We start from the raw sequence: 17298 nt of genomic DNA, 5'->3' as shown, positions 1-17298 counted from the left end.
GGCGCCATCAGGGGTTGGACTGGATGGGCTATTGGCCTGATTCAACCACAAGGTATATGTAGGAACTCTCGGTCTGGGGCAAGTGATGCTCTGTCTTCATTGGTGTTCGTGGGGGTGGTGGTCAACAGTGGGAGGGCCTCTAATGTCCTGGCCCCACTGCTGGGCCTCCTGATGGCGCCTGGTATTTCTGGCCACTGTGTGACACAGAGTGTTGGACTGGATGGGCCACTGGCCTGATCCAACGCTGGCTTCTCTTATGTTCTTGATGCTTTGGGGGGAGGCAAAAGTGGGGGGGGGGGCTTCTGGTGTCCTGGCCCCACTGGTGGACCTCCTGATGGTCCCTGGCATTTCTGGCCACTGTGTGACACAGAGTGTTGGCCTGGCCCAACACTGGCTTCTCTTCTGTTCTTCTCGCTTGGCCAGGACTTCCACGCCGGCCGCTCCCAAAGTAGAATTTCTGCTCCGCGGACTCCGCAGGCAGCAGAGGGAGCGCCGTGGTCAGGCGACCGCCGGAGGAGGAGGAGGAGGAGGGCTTCCTTCCCCGAGCGCCTCTCCCCGGCCTGAGCCTGAGCCGCGGCGCCCCTTCCGCCCAGCTTCCTCGTCACCAGGGGCGGCGCCCTGCCCTGTCCTGCCACTGCCGGTCCTGCCCGGGCGGAGGGCCGGGCTGGGGGCGGTGCCGCCGCTTCCGCTCCTCCCCCTCCTCGGAACGCGGGGCTGCGCGGCGCTCCGCCGGGGATTGTTGCGTGCGTGCGGCGGCCGCCTCGACGCGCCTCCTCCTCCTCCTCCTCCTCCCCCATCCTCGCTTGAGCGGCCGCCCGGCAGGAGGCGAGGCGAGGCGCGGACCGAGGGCTGCTTTCCTCCCCTTCTCCCTCTCCACCCCCGCGGCCGGGGAGCCGGAGCCGCGTCGCCACCGCCGCCGCCCCCGTCCGGCCGTATGGCGGGCCCCCCGCGCTGGCTGGGCGTGAGCCTCTTCTCGGACCAGGGCGGCAGGAAATACATGGAGGACGTGACCCAGATCGTCGTCGAGCCCGAGCCGCCCTCGGGGCCCCAGGAGGGGGCCTCCTCCTCCACGACGACGGCGGCGGCGGCCCAGGACTCTTCCCCCTCGGCGCCCTCCTCGCCCGGCGACGGCCTCGGGCCCCGCTCGGTGGCCTTCTTCGCGGTGTGCGACGGGCACGGCGGGCGGGAGGCCGCCCAGTTCGCCCGCGACCACCTCTGGGGCTTCATCCAGAAGCAGAGGGGCTTCCGCTCCCGCGAGCCGGCCGCCGTCTGCGCCGCCCTCCGCAAGGGCTTCGTCGCCTGCCACCGCGCCATGTGGAAGAAGCTGCGTGAGTCCCCGCGCGCCTGCCCTGCCCGCGTTCAGACGAACAAAGGCAGACCGGGGTGGTCAAGGGGGGGGAGCGGTGAGCTGGAAGATTCGGCCCCTGTGGGGATGCTTGGAGCGCCGCCCGGAAGACTTTGTGCGAGCGAAGGGTGCCCCCGGGAGCGGACGGTGTCCCCTTCTTGCGTTGTTGTTGTTGTAGTTGTTGTTGTTGTGTTTTCATTGTGTGCCTTAAAGGTAGGCTCAGAGTCCGATCTGTATGGCGGCTGTGGGTGAATAGACACGAATAGGTCGACTCAGGAGCAGAGTGGCTGCTTTTTTCTTAAATGATATTTGATCAATGATATACATATAATTTGTATAGATTTTAAAATGATACTTGGGTGGTGGGTAGATCTATTAGACAAGCAAGCTTCAGGTCCAGAGTTTCACCACTGTGTTGTGTGTGTGTCGGTGCGCAGGATGCCGGATTTAACGTACTGGTGTGATTGTGTGTGTTGAGACATACCCAAGGCTTGAAAGCAGTTAAATGCTGTTGCAGACGAGTACTCTGACGATCCCTGGAAGCAGTCATACCCTGAAGTTAACATCTATAGATAAAAAGCAGCCGTTGTCGAAAGAGGAGGAATCTTTTAAAAACCTCCTGCTATTTGTCGCTCACTCATACCTATATCTGAATGTTCTCTTCCATCCCACCCGAACACCACTGGCAAGTGTGGCGTTGAATTCCAGAGGGGTGGCCAGACCTTGTGCCCACAGGTGGTTGGATCCTGTAAGGCCCACCAAAGTTTAATGGGACTTGGGCCCACTGAGCACGTCTGCGTGCATCCTCCCCTTTAAGTGAGGAGTAAACTTGTCCCCCTATTGAAAAGTGCATGTGGGATTGGGGCCACAGTTTTGGTACATTTAACACTAAGGGTGGCTGTCTTGTCTAGAAGTAAACCCCACTAAGCACAGAGGGAATTGCTTCGGAATAGGCACTGGGAGGATGTTGTTATTAATCCCACTGAGATAGGATCCCACTAAGTGAACAAAGATAGGATCAGGCTGCAGAAGGTATCTTTTAAAAGTTCGGCTCTGTGCAAAAAGTGTCTTACCCAGAACAACCGATTCTTACCCAGACCTTCCCTTGCCGTACCCTTCTGTTCAGCTGACAAATGGAGTTTCAGTAAAGCAGAAGGTCCACTTTTAAAAGAAAACGTAGTGTAGCTGCTCCATCTGTTAGGATCAGAGGAAGTGATAGACTTGAACAGGGAATAAAGTGATAGACTTGTTTCTTTGAAGCATATATCTACATTTAGTAGTGCCACACCTTTAATTCTGGCTCATGAAACATGCCCCTCACAATAAATTAGTTATACTTTAAGGTGTCACAAGTGTAAATGAACTTGGACAGTGATGTGGTTGCTCCTCTTCCTGTGGGCACGGTCTCTTCTTAAAGAAATTGCCCACACAGGCTCTGAATTGATCAGGTTAGCACACCTTTTCCTTCCTGCCTTCCTACTCTACTATCATCTGCTGTCTTTTCTGTCACCTAATTAAAGAGACCTGAATTGCAGAAATTCCAGTTGCTGGAATGTGCTTTAATTTGTTTTCAGCATTACATAGCTTGCAGCTGTTTCGGCCTTTAGTTTAAATAAACTGATGAAATCTTTTTTTTTTATGCTACTCTGATGGTTTTAAAACAACTCAATTAAGTATCTTGAGTGCTGTTTCAGTCATTTTGCCAGCGTCTTCTTTTCAACACAGCTAGATTGTGGCAGATAATAGAGAGGCCCTTGGTGGTTTATTAGGTCTTTTACTCAGAGAATTTAGATCTGGCCTTTTCTTGAGGCTGTTGAAAGCAATCTCAAGAGATAGGACGATCACATCTGTTAGAACATAGACACATATCCAGAAATTGCTTGAAAGGATTCAGGTTTTTAAAAATAACAGCACCAAAGAACAGACTCCGACAATATGCTCAAAATAGCATTGTCTCTAAAAGGTCTTAGGTTCAAGAATTAAAAAACTTTAACCAATACCAGATTTTAAAAACTGGGTTTGAAGGCCAGAAGGAAAGGGGCTGGACAGGTTCCATAGTAAGAGGGAAGGAATTCCATAACAGAGGGGCGGCTGAAAACCGTCTTCTCAGAATCTACTGTGCTCACCTCTGTCACCTCGAGAAGGGCACCTGTGGCACCCTCAAGACCAACAAAGTTTAATTCTGGGTATAATCTTTTGTGCGCATGCACACGAAAGCTTATACCTTCGCTAAAACTCTGTTGGTCTTAAAGGTGCCACTGGACTCAAACTTTGTTCTGAGAAGGGCACCATCTGTGGATCTTAGCTCCACAAGGCACTTTGATCCCAGGCCACTTTGAACTGAGCCCGAAATCAAACTAGAAGCCAGGGCAGCTAATGTAACACCAGACTGTTCTGTTTCTTCCCACAGACTCCAGTTAGAATCCGGGTTGCTCCGTTCAGAATAAATTGAGGCTGTGGGACTGGTTTTGAACAGTTCAGGTGTGATCCTCTTTCTGAAGCATTTTATTAGACCTGTGGGGGCCGGCTTGTGGAAAGGAGCAGTAAACTAGAACACGGACCTCAATACTCCCTCTCAGCTGTGGAGTCTTGTGAGCAAAAATTCTTCTTTGTGAGTAACTGGCATTAAAGTTGTGAGCGAGCTATCCTTCCTGAGCTAAGACAAAAATGTGTGAGCTGGAGGCTAAAAATGGTGAGCTAGGTCGCACTAACTCAGCTTAGAGGGAACATTGGACCCTGTTTCTGGTTACTTTGAAGTAAGGCCCATTGCATCCATTGCAACTTACTTCCAGGCAAGCATCCACAGGATCGCAGCAATTGGTGCTCAATCCATTTCTTCCGCAGGAAGCAAACTGAGTTTCGTACTTTCTTCCTGTAATCTGGGGAATAAATGTTAAGACCCTGGGATGTGCTGACACACATATTTTGTCATTTTTTCATTGAAGCCATTTAAATGGCAGTGTTTTTGCCCGCTTACATTGAGGCTATTATTGTGTTGCTCTGATTTATGAAGGCCCTCGTAGAATACTGTTAGTGCCCCCTCCAGAAAGTACTCCTTATTGTCTGCACCTACCCTACGTCTCTGGTTTCTAAGAACATGCTGAAGTTTGCTTGTGAAGTTAAGCATGGATTATTTGAAGTTATTATTTGAAAGATGCCTTGACCCAAGAGGAAAGGCAGAGTATAAATATTTTAATAAGATTTTAAAATTATTGCAGTCCTGGGAACTAGTAACTTGACTAGTTCATATCCTTGGAGATAGACTAAAACGTGCTTCTCTAAGACCTCTTAGCCCTGACCTGGATATCTGAGACTAGCCCGATCTCATCAGATCTAGGAAGCTGCCAAATAGTAAGATAAGGGGAAAGGAATAGCCCAATTTCTGCAGCAGTGCTGAAAACTAGAATTTATGGCTGTTTAGCTGGGTTCCTCCTTTTCCTTTTTACCTGTACAATACCTTTATCTTTACACTACTGGTGTAAGTTTTAAGATGGGCAAAGGAAAGAGACTGCAAGACTTTGATGAAAACGATCTTGGAAGCTAAGCGGGGGTCAGCCCTGGTTAGTGCTTGGATGCCAAGGCACCAAGCAAGCCGAGGGTTACTGGGCAGAGCCAGGCAAACTACCTCGGTTCGTCTCTTGCCTCAAAAGCCCTCTGGGGTTGCCATAATTCAGCTGCTACTTGACAGCAGTTTCTAGCATCAGTATTGCTCATGACCTGACCTGGATGATCCAGGCTTAGCCCAGTCTTGTCAGACCTTGAAAACTAAGCAGGGTCAGTGCTGAACCACAGTTAGTCTTAAATACGGTTCTGCATTCTGTACAAACATGGACATCGTAGCTTACTCCTGGCTAGGGACATATGAACACCTGCCAGTTTGGCTCATGCTCTGTTCACTGATCACAAGCAGGGACGATTTTTCGAGGACTGGTTCAGTAAGTCATCAATCTGTTTGCCGGTATTCAACATGTTGCTTCACTGTATTTATTCCTAGCCATGCATTGCGACTGAGGGGTGACATGATTGAGGTTTATAAGATTATGCATGGGAAAGAGCAGGTAGAGAAAGAGGTACTTTTCTCCCTTTCTCACAATACAAGAACTCGTGGGCACTCCATGAAATTGCTGAGCGGTCGGGTTAGAACGGATAAAAGGAAGTACTTCTTCACCCAAAGAGTGATTAACACTTGGAATTCACTGCCACAGGAAGTGGTGGTGGCTACGGCTTCAAAAGGGAATTAGATAAGCATATGGAGCAGAGGCCCATCAGTGGCTATTAGCCACAAGGTATAGATAGGGGCTCTGGGGCAAGTGATGCTCTGTCTTCTTGGTGCTTGGGGGGGGGAGCAACAGTGGGAGGGCTTCTAGTGTCCTGGCCCCCCTGAGGACACCTGGTATTTCTGGCCCCTGTGTGACACAGAGTGTTGGATTGGATGGGCCTTTGGCCTGATCCAACATTGGGGTTTCTTACGTTCTTATGGTTAGTATTTGGATGGGAGATCCTCCAAGGAATACCAGGGTCTCTGTGCAGAGGCAGGCTATGGCAAACCACTGCCGCCTGTCTCTCTCCTTGAAAACCATATGGGGTTGCCGTACGTTGGCTGCGACTTGATGGCACTTTACACACACACTTGGTCTCTTTGTTGGTCACTTGTTTTGGAACCAAAGCGATGAGGCTGTAAGGAGGAGGGCAGGTGGAGCCATCCGCACGTCCCTCATGACCAGATCCGGGTCTGTTGGGAATCTGCTCACCAGGGGCTATTTTGGGTGGGGTGAGCATGGATGGCTAACATCTGGGAGTGGACACTGCACCCCCCGTATTGCCTCTCCATCTGTTGTGCTTGGTCCCAGCAGGTGCTTCTGTATCTTGTGAATTTTCATTTACTGCGCAGGGAAAAATCCCAACAGATGCAGCTCAACAGTTTTCAATCTTAAAACATGCTAAATTTCATTAGAATTTGTAAGCCACTTTGGGAGCTGTGGGCACCAGATAAGTGTGGTATTGAATTTTCATGCCTTGTCTATTGATTTTATTTCCTTTTTAAAAAAGAAATAATTATGCAAACCTCTGACAGCAAATTTTGGCTGATAAGCAGGATAAAAATAAAACGTTAGTAGTGTTACATCTAAAGCAATGAACATTTAAATAGTAATAATTAGTATGGTTTGGGTTTTTTTTGTCTGAAGCTAGACAAAGACTGGTTCAGAGGTTGAGGAACAGTGTTGTATGTTGCGAAAGAACAAATGTGTGTGTGTGTGTGTGAGAGAGAGAGAGAACGCTTCGGTTATCCTTATAATCCTACCCCTTTCCCTTTAGTTCGCTTGCTCTCTTCCTCCCCATCTCAGCAGGCAACTTGTTCCGTATAGTATTTTTTAAAGGGTCCACTCAGTATTGGCTGGGGGTGGTAGAAGCATTGAACGGGCATGGATTGTGTTAAGGGCAGGAGGAGAGGAAGCAGGTAAATGAACTGCAGGGGAAGGTTTTTGGTAGAGATTTGTGGGCGGTGGTCCAAATTCTGAAATTTGCTTCCTTGAATGCTGCAAGCAGCTTGATTCTGGAATCTGGAGAGCTGTTTTAAGTTGGGGGGGGGGGAGGGAAACTGTGTTATGGTGCCATAGAAGGAAGGATAGGAGAGAGTTCTCTCCTGGAGTTTCAGAACACGTGTTGATTGTTTCCCCAGATTGCCTTTGTCTTTAGCCTGCTTATCTGGTTCTACCCACAGAGTGACTGTTGGACCAAATTAAACCGGTCTTTATCCTAGGCAGGCATGCCAAAGGCGCAAATCCCTAAATCTCCTAGATCTTAGTTCAACAGTCAATCCACTATGTTACACCGCTTCGGTTCTTATCTTTCTTTTTGTGCAGGAGGGAATTCCCTTTTGGGATTCTGTTTGCTGCAATACCAAGAGCAGCATCTACATTTTTGTGTAGGAGAAGTTATCTTCTCTCCAGTTCTCTAGCTAATCATGTCAGCTTAGTCAACTAATTTAGGGATATTTCAGTGATTTGTTGACAGCCCTACTTTGACATGTGAAAGGGTGTGTCAAGGGGAAGGCAGCAGATTTTGCAGGCTTTCTGGTGTGATTTGAATATCCTCGTTTTGATTTTGCTTCTCCCTGATGAGAAACGAACCATTAAGGCTTGATTGTTGTACTGTTTTCTGTTTCCTAGTGCTTGATTTTCCACATCAAAATTATTATTAATCCATTTGTACCTGACCTTTCTCTCCAGTGGGGATCCGAAGTGACTTAAATCCTTCTCCTTTCCTTCATTTTATCCTCACAACTCTGTGAGGTAGGTCTAGGCTGAGAGAGTGTGACTGGCCCAAGGTCACCCAGCCAGCTTCTGTGGCACAAGTAGGGATTCGAACTTGGGTCTCCCGGATACTAAATTAACATACATTTCCACATTAGTGTTGGCATCAGTTGCGTAAAAGATCAAGAGTCCTTACATGCGCAGCAGAGGGGGCCCATGGCGAATTACAGCAAACACAATGAAAAAGAGATGCTGCTCGTTTGCAATTTGATTTTGCAAATAACAGATGAGGGACCTTGGTGAGATTTTCTGTCCGTCCACGATGCCCGTTTTGTAAAACTGGTAATGGAATAGCTCCTCCTCTGAAACAAAAGAAAAAGGGATGATTTTGTCGCCCCCTAGAATCATAGCTGAACTGAGTTACTCCCAAGTCCCATTAAAACTAATATGAAGGGACTGCCTCTTCCCATATACGCCCGGAAGAGCATTACGCTCTGAGAGTCAACATCTCCTGGTGATCCCGGGCCCAAAGGACATCTGCCTAGCCTTGACCAGGGCCAGGGCTTTTTCCGCCTTGGCCCCCACCTGGTGGAACATGCTCCCTACTGAGATCAGGGCCCTGTGGGATCTTATTCAATTCCTCAGGGCCTGAAAGACGGAGCTCTTCCGCCAGGCCTTTGGCTGAGGCAGCGGGTGTCCACACATCCCCCCCCCACAGGTTGCGGTCTCCCACCCACTGATAATTGGCCGTACCTACCTACATCAATGGGCCGGACTCTCTCTACGGCGAGCTATGACTATTGATTTGAACATAAGAACGTAAGAGACGCCAATGTTGGATCAGGCCAAAGGCCCATCCAGTCCCACACGCTGTGTCACACAGTGGCCAGAAATACCAGGTGCCATCAGGAGGTCTAGCAGTGGGGCCAGGACATTAGAAGCCCTCCCACTATTGGACCCCCCCCCCCATGTGATATGCTTATAATGTGTTTTAAAATTTTATTGTATTTATGGAAACGTTTATTTATTTTTTTAATTTCTACCCTGCCCTGCCCTCCCAGCCAAGGCCAGCTCAGGGCAGCTTAAGTAAAAAACGGTGGAATTATGTTAAAACATAAGTTACGATTAAAACAGTTCTAAACCATAATATGGTTCGAAACCATAATAAAGTGCTAGCGGTCGTTGCTCATACGACGGTAGCAGCGCCATTGCTCGAAGTTCTCAGTTCGCTATCAGCTCACAGTGTTCATTTGGCTTGCTGTTCTTTAGGCTGTTGGTGGTAATTTCTGGAACCCAGGGCCCTCTCCCATTCAAGTGTTGTAACCCACCCTGAGCCCGTTTGCAGGATGGGCGGGATATAAATGCGAAAAATAAATAACTCAATAATAAAATGTGTGAGTGGGTGATTCAGCCTTGGCGCCAAGGAGGCATCCCAGACTCTGTTGCACGTTCCTGAGTGACTTCCTATCACCTGCTTCTGTGCTAGGCGAAGGAAACAGCCTGAGGACCACGCCATTCCTTAGAACCTGCGCTCCCAAGGAGCCAGAGAACTTGCTGATAACATTATCCTGTGTCCAGTGCTCCCTCTAAGCCAGGGATGGCGAACCTTTTAGAGACCGAGTGCCCAAACTGCGACCCAAAACCCACTTATTGATCGCAAAGTGCCAACACGGCCATTTAACCTGAATACTGAGGTTTTACTTTAGAAAAAACAACTCATACATTAACTTAAGATGATCCAAACAAAGTAAGGAAAACAATCCCAAATGCTTTCATTTACTTAAAATTATTTGGGAGAGAATTTGACACTTTAATGATGGTCTGGGCTTGGCTGGCGCGATGGCACACGTACCCACAGAGAGGGCTCTGAGTGCCACCTCTGGCACCCGTGCCATAGGTTCGCCACCACTGCTCTAAGCTGTGGAGTCTTGGGAGCAAAAATCCTACTTTGTGAGCTGCTGGCATTAAAGTTGTGAGCGAGTGATTTGGCTGCTGCATAAATTAGTTTGCTCTGGAGCCATCCTTCCTGAGCTAAGACAAAAAAAAATTGTGAGCCGGAGGCTACAAAATGTGAACTAGCTCACACTAACTCAGCTTAGAGGGAACACTGCCTGTGTCTGTCTTGGGCTCAGGTACAGGGAAACGGCTGTAAATCGGCAGTTGCTTCATGGTCAGGTGAGGTCAACCCAACTCTGGGCCTGCAGAACCCATAAAAAGGAAGAGGAGGAGCACTTGGACGCGCAGCCCGGAGAAGCAGTTCCCTCTGCCCCCTAACCCTCTACTTTCCAGTTGTTTTCCTGGCGGCCGGGTAACTTCCACTTTCAGACCTCCACCAGGAGCAAGGGAAGCGGCCAGACTGCAACAGTTCTGGGTCTAAAAGCCTGAGCTTGGGGGAGAATTCGGTTCCCCTTTACGGCTTCCTGACCCTGATTTAAATCCGCCCTCCTCCTGCCAGACAGTTGTGTAGGGATTCAGCAGCATACCCAACAACGGCATACCCGTCGCCACCGCCACCTCCCGTCTTGCCCTAACTCTGCACCAGTGGGCTGTTTCTCCCCCCCCTTCTTTAAAAAAAAAATTAATTAGATGTTAAGAAACAATAACAGATCATTGAAAAGAGTATTTCATAACACAATACAAAATACTAAAATATGTACTCTCGAGAACACTACAAACAACTAACTAAATTTCCTAAAACGTAGTCAAGCAAGAAAAAACACATGAAACATCACAGGTAAAACCCAACACAATATAAATATAACTGGTATAATACCAACAGTATAACTAACTTTATAACCTGAATAAGGTCATAAAATTTTTACAGCATAAGCCACGATCTATATTAATTATTTCTGGGTAAAAATTTATTTACACTCAAATAATCCACTCCAGGAGACCAGCCTTCCTCAAACAACTTCTTGTCTGCAGAATTAAGAGACGCAACAAAAAACGGATTATGTACAATTTTATCCATTAAACAAATTTCCCAAATTTTCCCTTGCCATTTTTCTGTTGTTGGACCTCTAGGATCTTTCCAGCCTGATGCAATAACTAAATGGCCCGCAGCTATCAATTTAGAAATGAGCAACTTAATATGCTTTGGTATGTTTATATCTCTCCATATATCAAATACACACAATTGTATTGATTGTGGAGGCTTAAAATTTGTTATTGTATATATAGTTGTTTCTTTTATTGACACTCACTTGTCCTGCTCTGCAGGGGTGTGGGGTGACCTGTTTGGGGCTGTTTCATATTTGCACCCAAAAGACCCACCATGTAGGGAGTGTCTTTGAAAGGACTCAGTGAATCCCTCCATATTTTTATCCTGCTTTAAAATTTAGTTTACAGTCTTTTACTCGGAGGGGACTGTTGACTGGCAGCTTCCTCCTCTCCCTTGGATGACCTGTGGTGGGAGGGGTGCCCGACTATCCTGCCCTCCCTCTTCTGTGCAGCTGTCTTAACACCATGTCAGGCTGATGATGGGCCATTCAGTCCACTGGTAATGCACAGTTGCACACTGGAAGGCCAATTGATATTGGTAGGCCATGTACGCACGTCGCAAGGCTGTACAGCAGATGTCCTGAAAAGAGAGTATTTTTCCTCTTAAAAGTCTCGTATGAGATAGCGGTGCATAAAAAGAGACTGAAATGTAAAAGATAGGCAAGACTGTGTGACCTTTGGCATGATGCTGGTCCTTGCTCTCCCCCCACCCCCTAAAGTTTATTTGGTTCCTCCTCTCTTTCTAAACCTTTTGTGTGGGGGGGAGGGTGGGTGTTGGGGGGAGTCTTACAGGCCCTTCATTCAACCCCTTAGAGTACCCCTTAGAGTATGTGTAGGTGCAGTTATCTGCCCTCTTGCCACCATTGCTACGTTACGACCCCATCTTCCTGCCTCCTGTTATCTCCCCACTGCTAACTTCTTGGGGCAGGGATTCATCTTCCCACTTTGGTTAAGAAGAAGAATTTGTACTTGGAGTCTCTTCACTTGGAGTCTCAGAGCGGCTTACAAACTCCCCCTCCCCACAACAGACACCCTGTGAGGTAGGCGGGGCCGAGAGAGCTCTTTCCAGAACTGCCCTTGAGAGAACAGCTCTGACAGCACTATGGCTCGCCCAGGGTCATCCAGCAGCTGCAAGTGGAGGAGTGGGGAATCAAACCCGGTTCTCCCAGATTAGAGTCTGCGCACTTAACCATGACACCAGACTGGCTCTCTGCAAAGCATCCTTTTTGGTCGGTGGGGTTAAAAAAGAAAGTCTCATTTAAATGTGGACATCTAGGAGAGAACTGTGAGGCCTCAGTGTTGTGAATCGATCACAATCTGTGTGCATTGGTGCTTTATTGATTACAAGGCCGGTCCCTTCCCCATGAAGCCGCCTTAGACAGACCCTGGACCCATCGAGGGCAGTGTTGTCTTCTCAGACTGGTCGAGGTCTTTCACATCGTTTACCAACCTGGTCCTTTTAAACTGGGGATGCTGGGGATTGAACTGGGGGGACCTTCTGCCACGGGGCCCCTCCCCTCTTGCCGTGTAACAGGAGCACTGAAGGGAGGAAAGAAGGGGGTGGGTGGGGAAAGAATATTTTTATGCCAACTGAACATCCGTAGGAGGAGGAGGAGGATGACTAAGGAGTTGTGGGGAAAGGTGGCCTTCAGCAAGGGCTACTGAGGAACAGAGAGAAGCCACATTGTGCTATGTCCAGACGACAGGCAGCAAGTGAGAAATGGCAGAGGCCTTGGAGGGAGAGGAGACTTTCCGGCAGCTAAAGGGGGCTGCTGCCTCTCTGTGTCTTCAAAACTTACTTTCCTCCTTTCCCCAATGGTCATAACAGGGTTTAATGCTTTACCTTCTCCATGCAGCGTTCTCGTGTCTTCCCATTTATTTATTTACAATGTAGTATACAATGTAGTGTATATGTATATATAAAATTCCTGCCAACCTAGCAGTTTGAAAGCAAGACATTGCAAGTAGATAAATAGGTACCACTTCGGTGGGAAGGTAATAGCGTTCTGTGCGCCTTGGTGTTTAGTCATGCCGGCCACATGACCACGGAAACGTCTTCGGACAGCGCTGGCTCTTTGGCTTTGAAACGGAGATGAGCACCGCAACTCTAGAGTCGGATTCGACTGGCTTTTGAGCAAGGGAACCTTTACCTTTACCTATACAAAGACGAGTAGCCATGTTAGTCTCTTCGTTGCAGTAGGAAAGACTCAGAGTCCAGTAGTAATGCTTAAGGGCACTTTCTACCATTTGCAGTGTTTGCTTTTGGGTCGCTTACCTCCTCCAAAGTTGTTTTTTTTGGGGGGGCAGGCGTTTTCAGTATTTTTCCATGGTGGGAGGAGACGGCTGCCTCTTGTGCTCCCCCTTTCTGTTTTCTTCTCCCCTCTCCCACAATAATTTCAGATGCTTTAATGCTCCCAGCAGTGAGAACAACAGGAGCGGCAGGGAAGGGGTTGGCGAAGGCGGGCGATCTAAAGGAAGGACGGGGCTATAACTAACAGCAGGCTGGATCCGCGGGTCTGTTCTCTGTCTCGTAGCTGGTAGTTAAACAACTGATTTGTGGCACAGCCTATTAGTGAGATCTTGGTTCGTTTTCCCAGAACCAATGGCTGGGGTGTAGGGGCGGCAGTGGTCTCTGTTCTGCGTTTCTTGGCTAAACAGTTCTACTTTTGGAAGCTGGATCGAGGGGGGTGGGGAAGCCAGTGGGCCTGTGTGAAGCAGGAAAGGGGGAGAGGTGAAACAAGGCTGGCTGTAGGGTAGTGTCGGGGCTGGGGGAGGTGGATGTATGATAAAAAAAATTTAATGACTTTAATCTAACACAACCCCCGTGGGTCCGCTGAGGTGTGTCCAATCTGCAAAGCAAGAGACCACCTTTTGGCTTTCTCACAGCGTAACAGCCAGTGTGGTACAGCGGTGGGAATGTCGAACCAGGGCTGGGAGGCCTGGGTTCAGACCTCTCTCAGCTGTATGACCCTGGTGCTGGGAAGTGCTGCCAATTTTGGTTTCCAAGGCAAGAGACATTCAGAGGTGGTTTGCCATAACCTGCCTCCGTGTCATGACCCAGGGCTTCCTTGGTGTTCTCCCATCCAAGAACTCACCACGGCCAACTCTGCTTCGCTTCTAAGATGTGATGAGATTGTGTAGCCCGGGCCATCTAGGTCAGGGCTATGTGACCATGGGCCATAAGAACATAAGCCAGTGCTCGATCAGGCCAATGGCCCATCCAGTCCCTCACTCTGTGTCACACAGTGGCCATAAATACTAGGTGCCATCTCAGGAGGTCCATCAGTGGGGCCAGGACACTAGAAGCCCTCCCACTGTTGCCCCCCCCACAAGCGCCAAGAATACAGAGCATCACTTGCCCCAGACATAAGAACATAAGAGACGCCAATGTTGGATCAGGCCAATGGCTCTCTTTCACACAGTGGCCAAAAATACCAGGTGCCCTCAGGAGGTCCATCAGTGGGGCCAGGGCACTAGAAGCCGTCCCACTGTTGCCCCCCCCCCAGAAGCACCAAGAATACAGAGCATCACTTGCCCCAGACCTAGAGCTCCTATCTATACCTTGTGGCTCATAGCCACTGATGGACCTCTGCTCCATAGGTTTATCCAAACCCCTCATAAAAACATAAGAGAAGCCAATGTTGGATCAGGCCAATGGCCCATCCAGTCCAACACTCTGTGTCACACAGTGGCCAGAAATACCAGGTGTCCTCAGGGGGGCCAGGACACTAGAAGCCCTCCCACTGTTGCTCCCCCCCCCAGCACCAAGAAGACAGAGCATCGCTTGCCCCAGCCTAAGAGTTCCTATCTAAACCTTGTGGCTAATTGCCACTGATGGATCTCTGCTCCATATGTTTATCTAATTCCCTCTTGAAGTGAATTCCATAATCACTGTCATACTCTTTCAATCCCAGCCATTTGGGAGGAAAATATCAGGAGTGGAAAGCATGATGGAGCTTCTCGGAAGAAAGGCAAGATTTTTAAAAACAAAACATTATCGCTAATTTGTGTTGAAATATGTCTAGTAGTCACTCTCACGTAAGAACATCGGAAATGCCTTGTTGGATCAGTAGAATTCAACAGTGGCAACTGCCTTTGTAAGAACCTCAGTATTCGGCAGATGTTTCACCATAACCTTCCCAGTTGACTTCAGTTCAGTCTCCAGGTCCAATGCTCCTGTGAGTTTCCTGCTCCTGGAAAACTAGATTCCAGGAATAAGGATACTTGCCCTGCCTTCTGCTTGTTAATGCCAGTTTTCCATCTACAGGGAGAAGCATTCCATCATGCGAGCCCCTGTAAAAACTGAACAGCCTGAGCTAGGGTTGCCCGCTACAGCCTGGAAACGATTTGTGGGGCAGGGTGGGATTTGGGCAGGGAGTTCAGTGGAGATGTGATGGCACTCTAGGACTTCCGTTTCTCTTAGAATCTATGGTATACCAGAAAGTCTGCACATACCCCTCCCCCAAGCTGCCATTTTCTCCAGGGGAACTGATCTCCGTAATCTGGAGATCAGTTGTAATTCTTGGAGAACTCCAGGCCTCAACTTGAGGTTGGTAACTCTAGCCAGTTTGGTGCAGTGGTTAGGAGCGCGGACTCTAATCTGGGAGAACCAGGTTTGATTCCCCACTCCTCCACATGGAGCTGCTGGTGTGGCCTTGGGTCAGTCACAGTTCTCAGCTGTTCTGGAAAGAGTAGTTCTGGAAAGAGCTCTCTCAGCCCCACCTGAGGGTGTGTGTTGTGGGGAGGGGAAGGGAAAGGCGATTGTAAGCCTCTCTGAGACCCCTTCAGGGAGCGAAGGTCAGGATACACGTCCAATGTCTTTCCGTCTGTCCATCCCTCCTTCCCAGATGCTGGTTTACCACCTCAGAGAGAGGCAACCAACACCTGTTGGCTAACACCTGTTATCCACACTGGATGGTGACACGGCAGAGCAGTTTCCTTGGCACACAGAGCCGGTTCTCCTCCCAAGCAACCGAGGTGAGCCCCCGAGGCGCCGGCAACATGCTGGGGCTGGCAGCAGGGGAGCAGGTGATGGGGATGGGCCCGTCTCCACCTCCCGCGGCTGTCTCACTGCCAGCCGGGTGTGAGCTGAGCCACCACCCTGAGGTGCTGGCCTGGCGGCACTCCTGGGACTCGCCTTGCCAAAGACAGCTCTTGTCTGTCTCTCCCCTCCCATTTCGCCTGCTGCTCCAACCCACAACTTCACAGGTAGGACAGTGCTCCCCCCCCCCCCAGCACTTGGGCCAGAAGAGCCTCTGAATACCTTCGGGGCTGCTCAGGGAATAAGAGCCCCCTGGTGGTCCCCGGCCCAAGAGAGATCCGGCTGTCGTCAAGCAGGCCCAGGGCTTTTTCGGCCCTGGCCCCCGCCTGTCGGAAGACATCCGTGCCCTGCAGGAATGGTTACCTTTCCACAGGGCATGTAAGGCAGAGGTGTTCCGCCAGGCATTCAGTTGAGAACGGTGATGGGACAGTATAACATCTGGCACTCTCATATACTCTCCCCATCCCTCGTAAATTCAGGCTGGGGACCTGAATTTCCCCCCGCCATTTTGGACTGCGTACTGTTTTATTGACTGATCTGTTTTTGAGTAGTTTTAACGTTGGTTTAATTTGAATTATTTTGTATGCTATTCTGTTGCAAGCCGCCCTGAGCCCTACTTGTAGGGAAAGTAAAGGTTTCTCTTGCTCGAAAGCCAGTCAAACCTGACCCTAGGGGGCAGTGCTCCTTTCCGTTTCCAAGCCGAAGAGCCAGTGCTGTCCCAAAGACATTTCCAGGTCATGTGGCCGGCATGACTAGACGCCGAGGTGCACGGAACGCTGTTCCCTTCTCACCAAAGTGGTACCTACTTATCTACTTGCAGTTTCTTGCTTTCGAACTGCTAGGTTGGCAGGAGCTGGGGCCAGAGATGGGAACTCATTCCGCCATGCGGCACTCGGGTCTCGAACTGCTGAACTACAGACCTTCCGGTCTACAACTCAGCATCTTAACCTCTGAGCTACCGTGGCCCCCGTAGGGAAGGACGGCCTAGTAAACCTAAATAAATAAATGAATAGATAAATGATCCGGCAAATAAGCACTTAGAGGCTCGGGAACTGCATGTGGTTCTTTGGCATTGTCCCGTGTGAGTCTCCTCAGCATCACTCCCGAAGCGGCACCCGCCCCCCCTGTTTGAAGGGAGTGGACAAAGCCATTAGGCAATGTGAGGCCTGTAGATTGTCAGATGGTTCCCACCTTGAAACAGCAGCTGCAGGAAGATGGATGACCTGCGGTGAAGGGCCTGGCAAATCATGTGCATGCAGCCCAGGGTGTAGTTAGAGACCTAAAAGTTGGCTCTTGTTTTGTTGCGTGTGTGTGTTTGGGTGGGTGGTGCACGGGGCACATCGTAGTCATGTGGCTCTTTTGGTTTATGTTAATTGCAGGTGGGACTCTCTGCAAGGCCCAGTCCTGTGTTCTGTGCAGGAAGTCCAGCAGGCACTTTGGAATTCAGCCATATTCCACCAGTGGACCACGGTCCGCCTTTTGTCTCCCTCCCCCATTTTTTAGGGATACCCAGTTACTCTTTAGCAGCTGACTCAACGGTGTCCATACCTTTCTGTCCCAAACCAAATGGCAGAAGGCTGATTGACAGCAGTAGCAGTGAATTGGGATACTGGTCCAAGATGGCCAATCAGCACTCTGCCGTCCTAGCGACCTGT

The 17298-nt window shown here is 49.5% G+C and overlaps 1 protein-coding gene across 1 annotated transcript in view; it reads left to right on the top strand.

Moving 5' to 3' along the window:
• Positions 1–759: 759 nt before the first annotated feature.
• The window catches only part of PPM1D (protein phosphatase, Mg2+/Mn2+ dependent 1D), a 77576-nt gene continuing 61037 nt past the window's right edge, over positions 760–17298 (top strand). Inside the window, exon 1 of the mRNA XM_015420287.1 lies at positions 760–1328. Coding sequence (XP_015275773.1) covers positions 935–1328 — 394 coding nt within the window. The 5' untranslated portion in view covers positions 760–934. The remainder of the gene's footprint in view (positions 1329–17298) is intronic.

This window comes from Gekko japonicus, unplaced genomic scaffold (genome assembly GCF_001447785.1).
Source record: "Gekko japonicus isolate JY-2015 unplaced genomic scaffold, Gekko_japonicus_V1.1 scaffold348, whole genome shotgun sequence".
Taxonomy (NCBI): Eukaryota; Metazoa; Chordata; class Lepidosauria; order Squamata; family Gekkonidae; genus Gekko; species Gekko japonicus.
The sequence above is the reverse complement of the archived record's forward strand: the minus strand, read 5'-3'. Positions and strand labels throughout refer to the sequence as shown.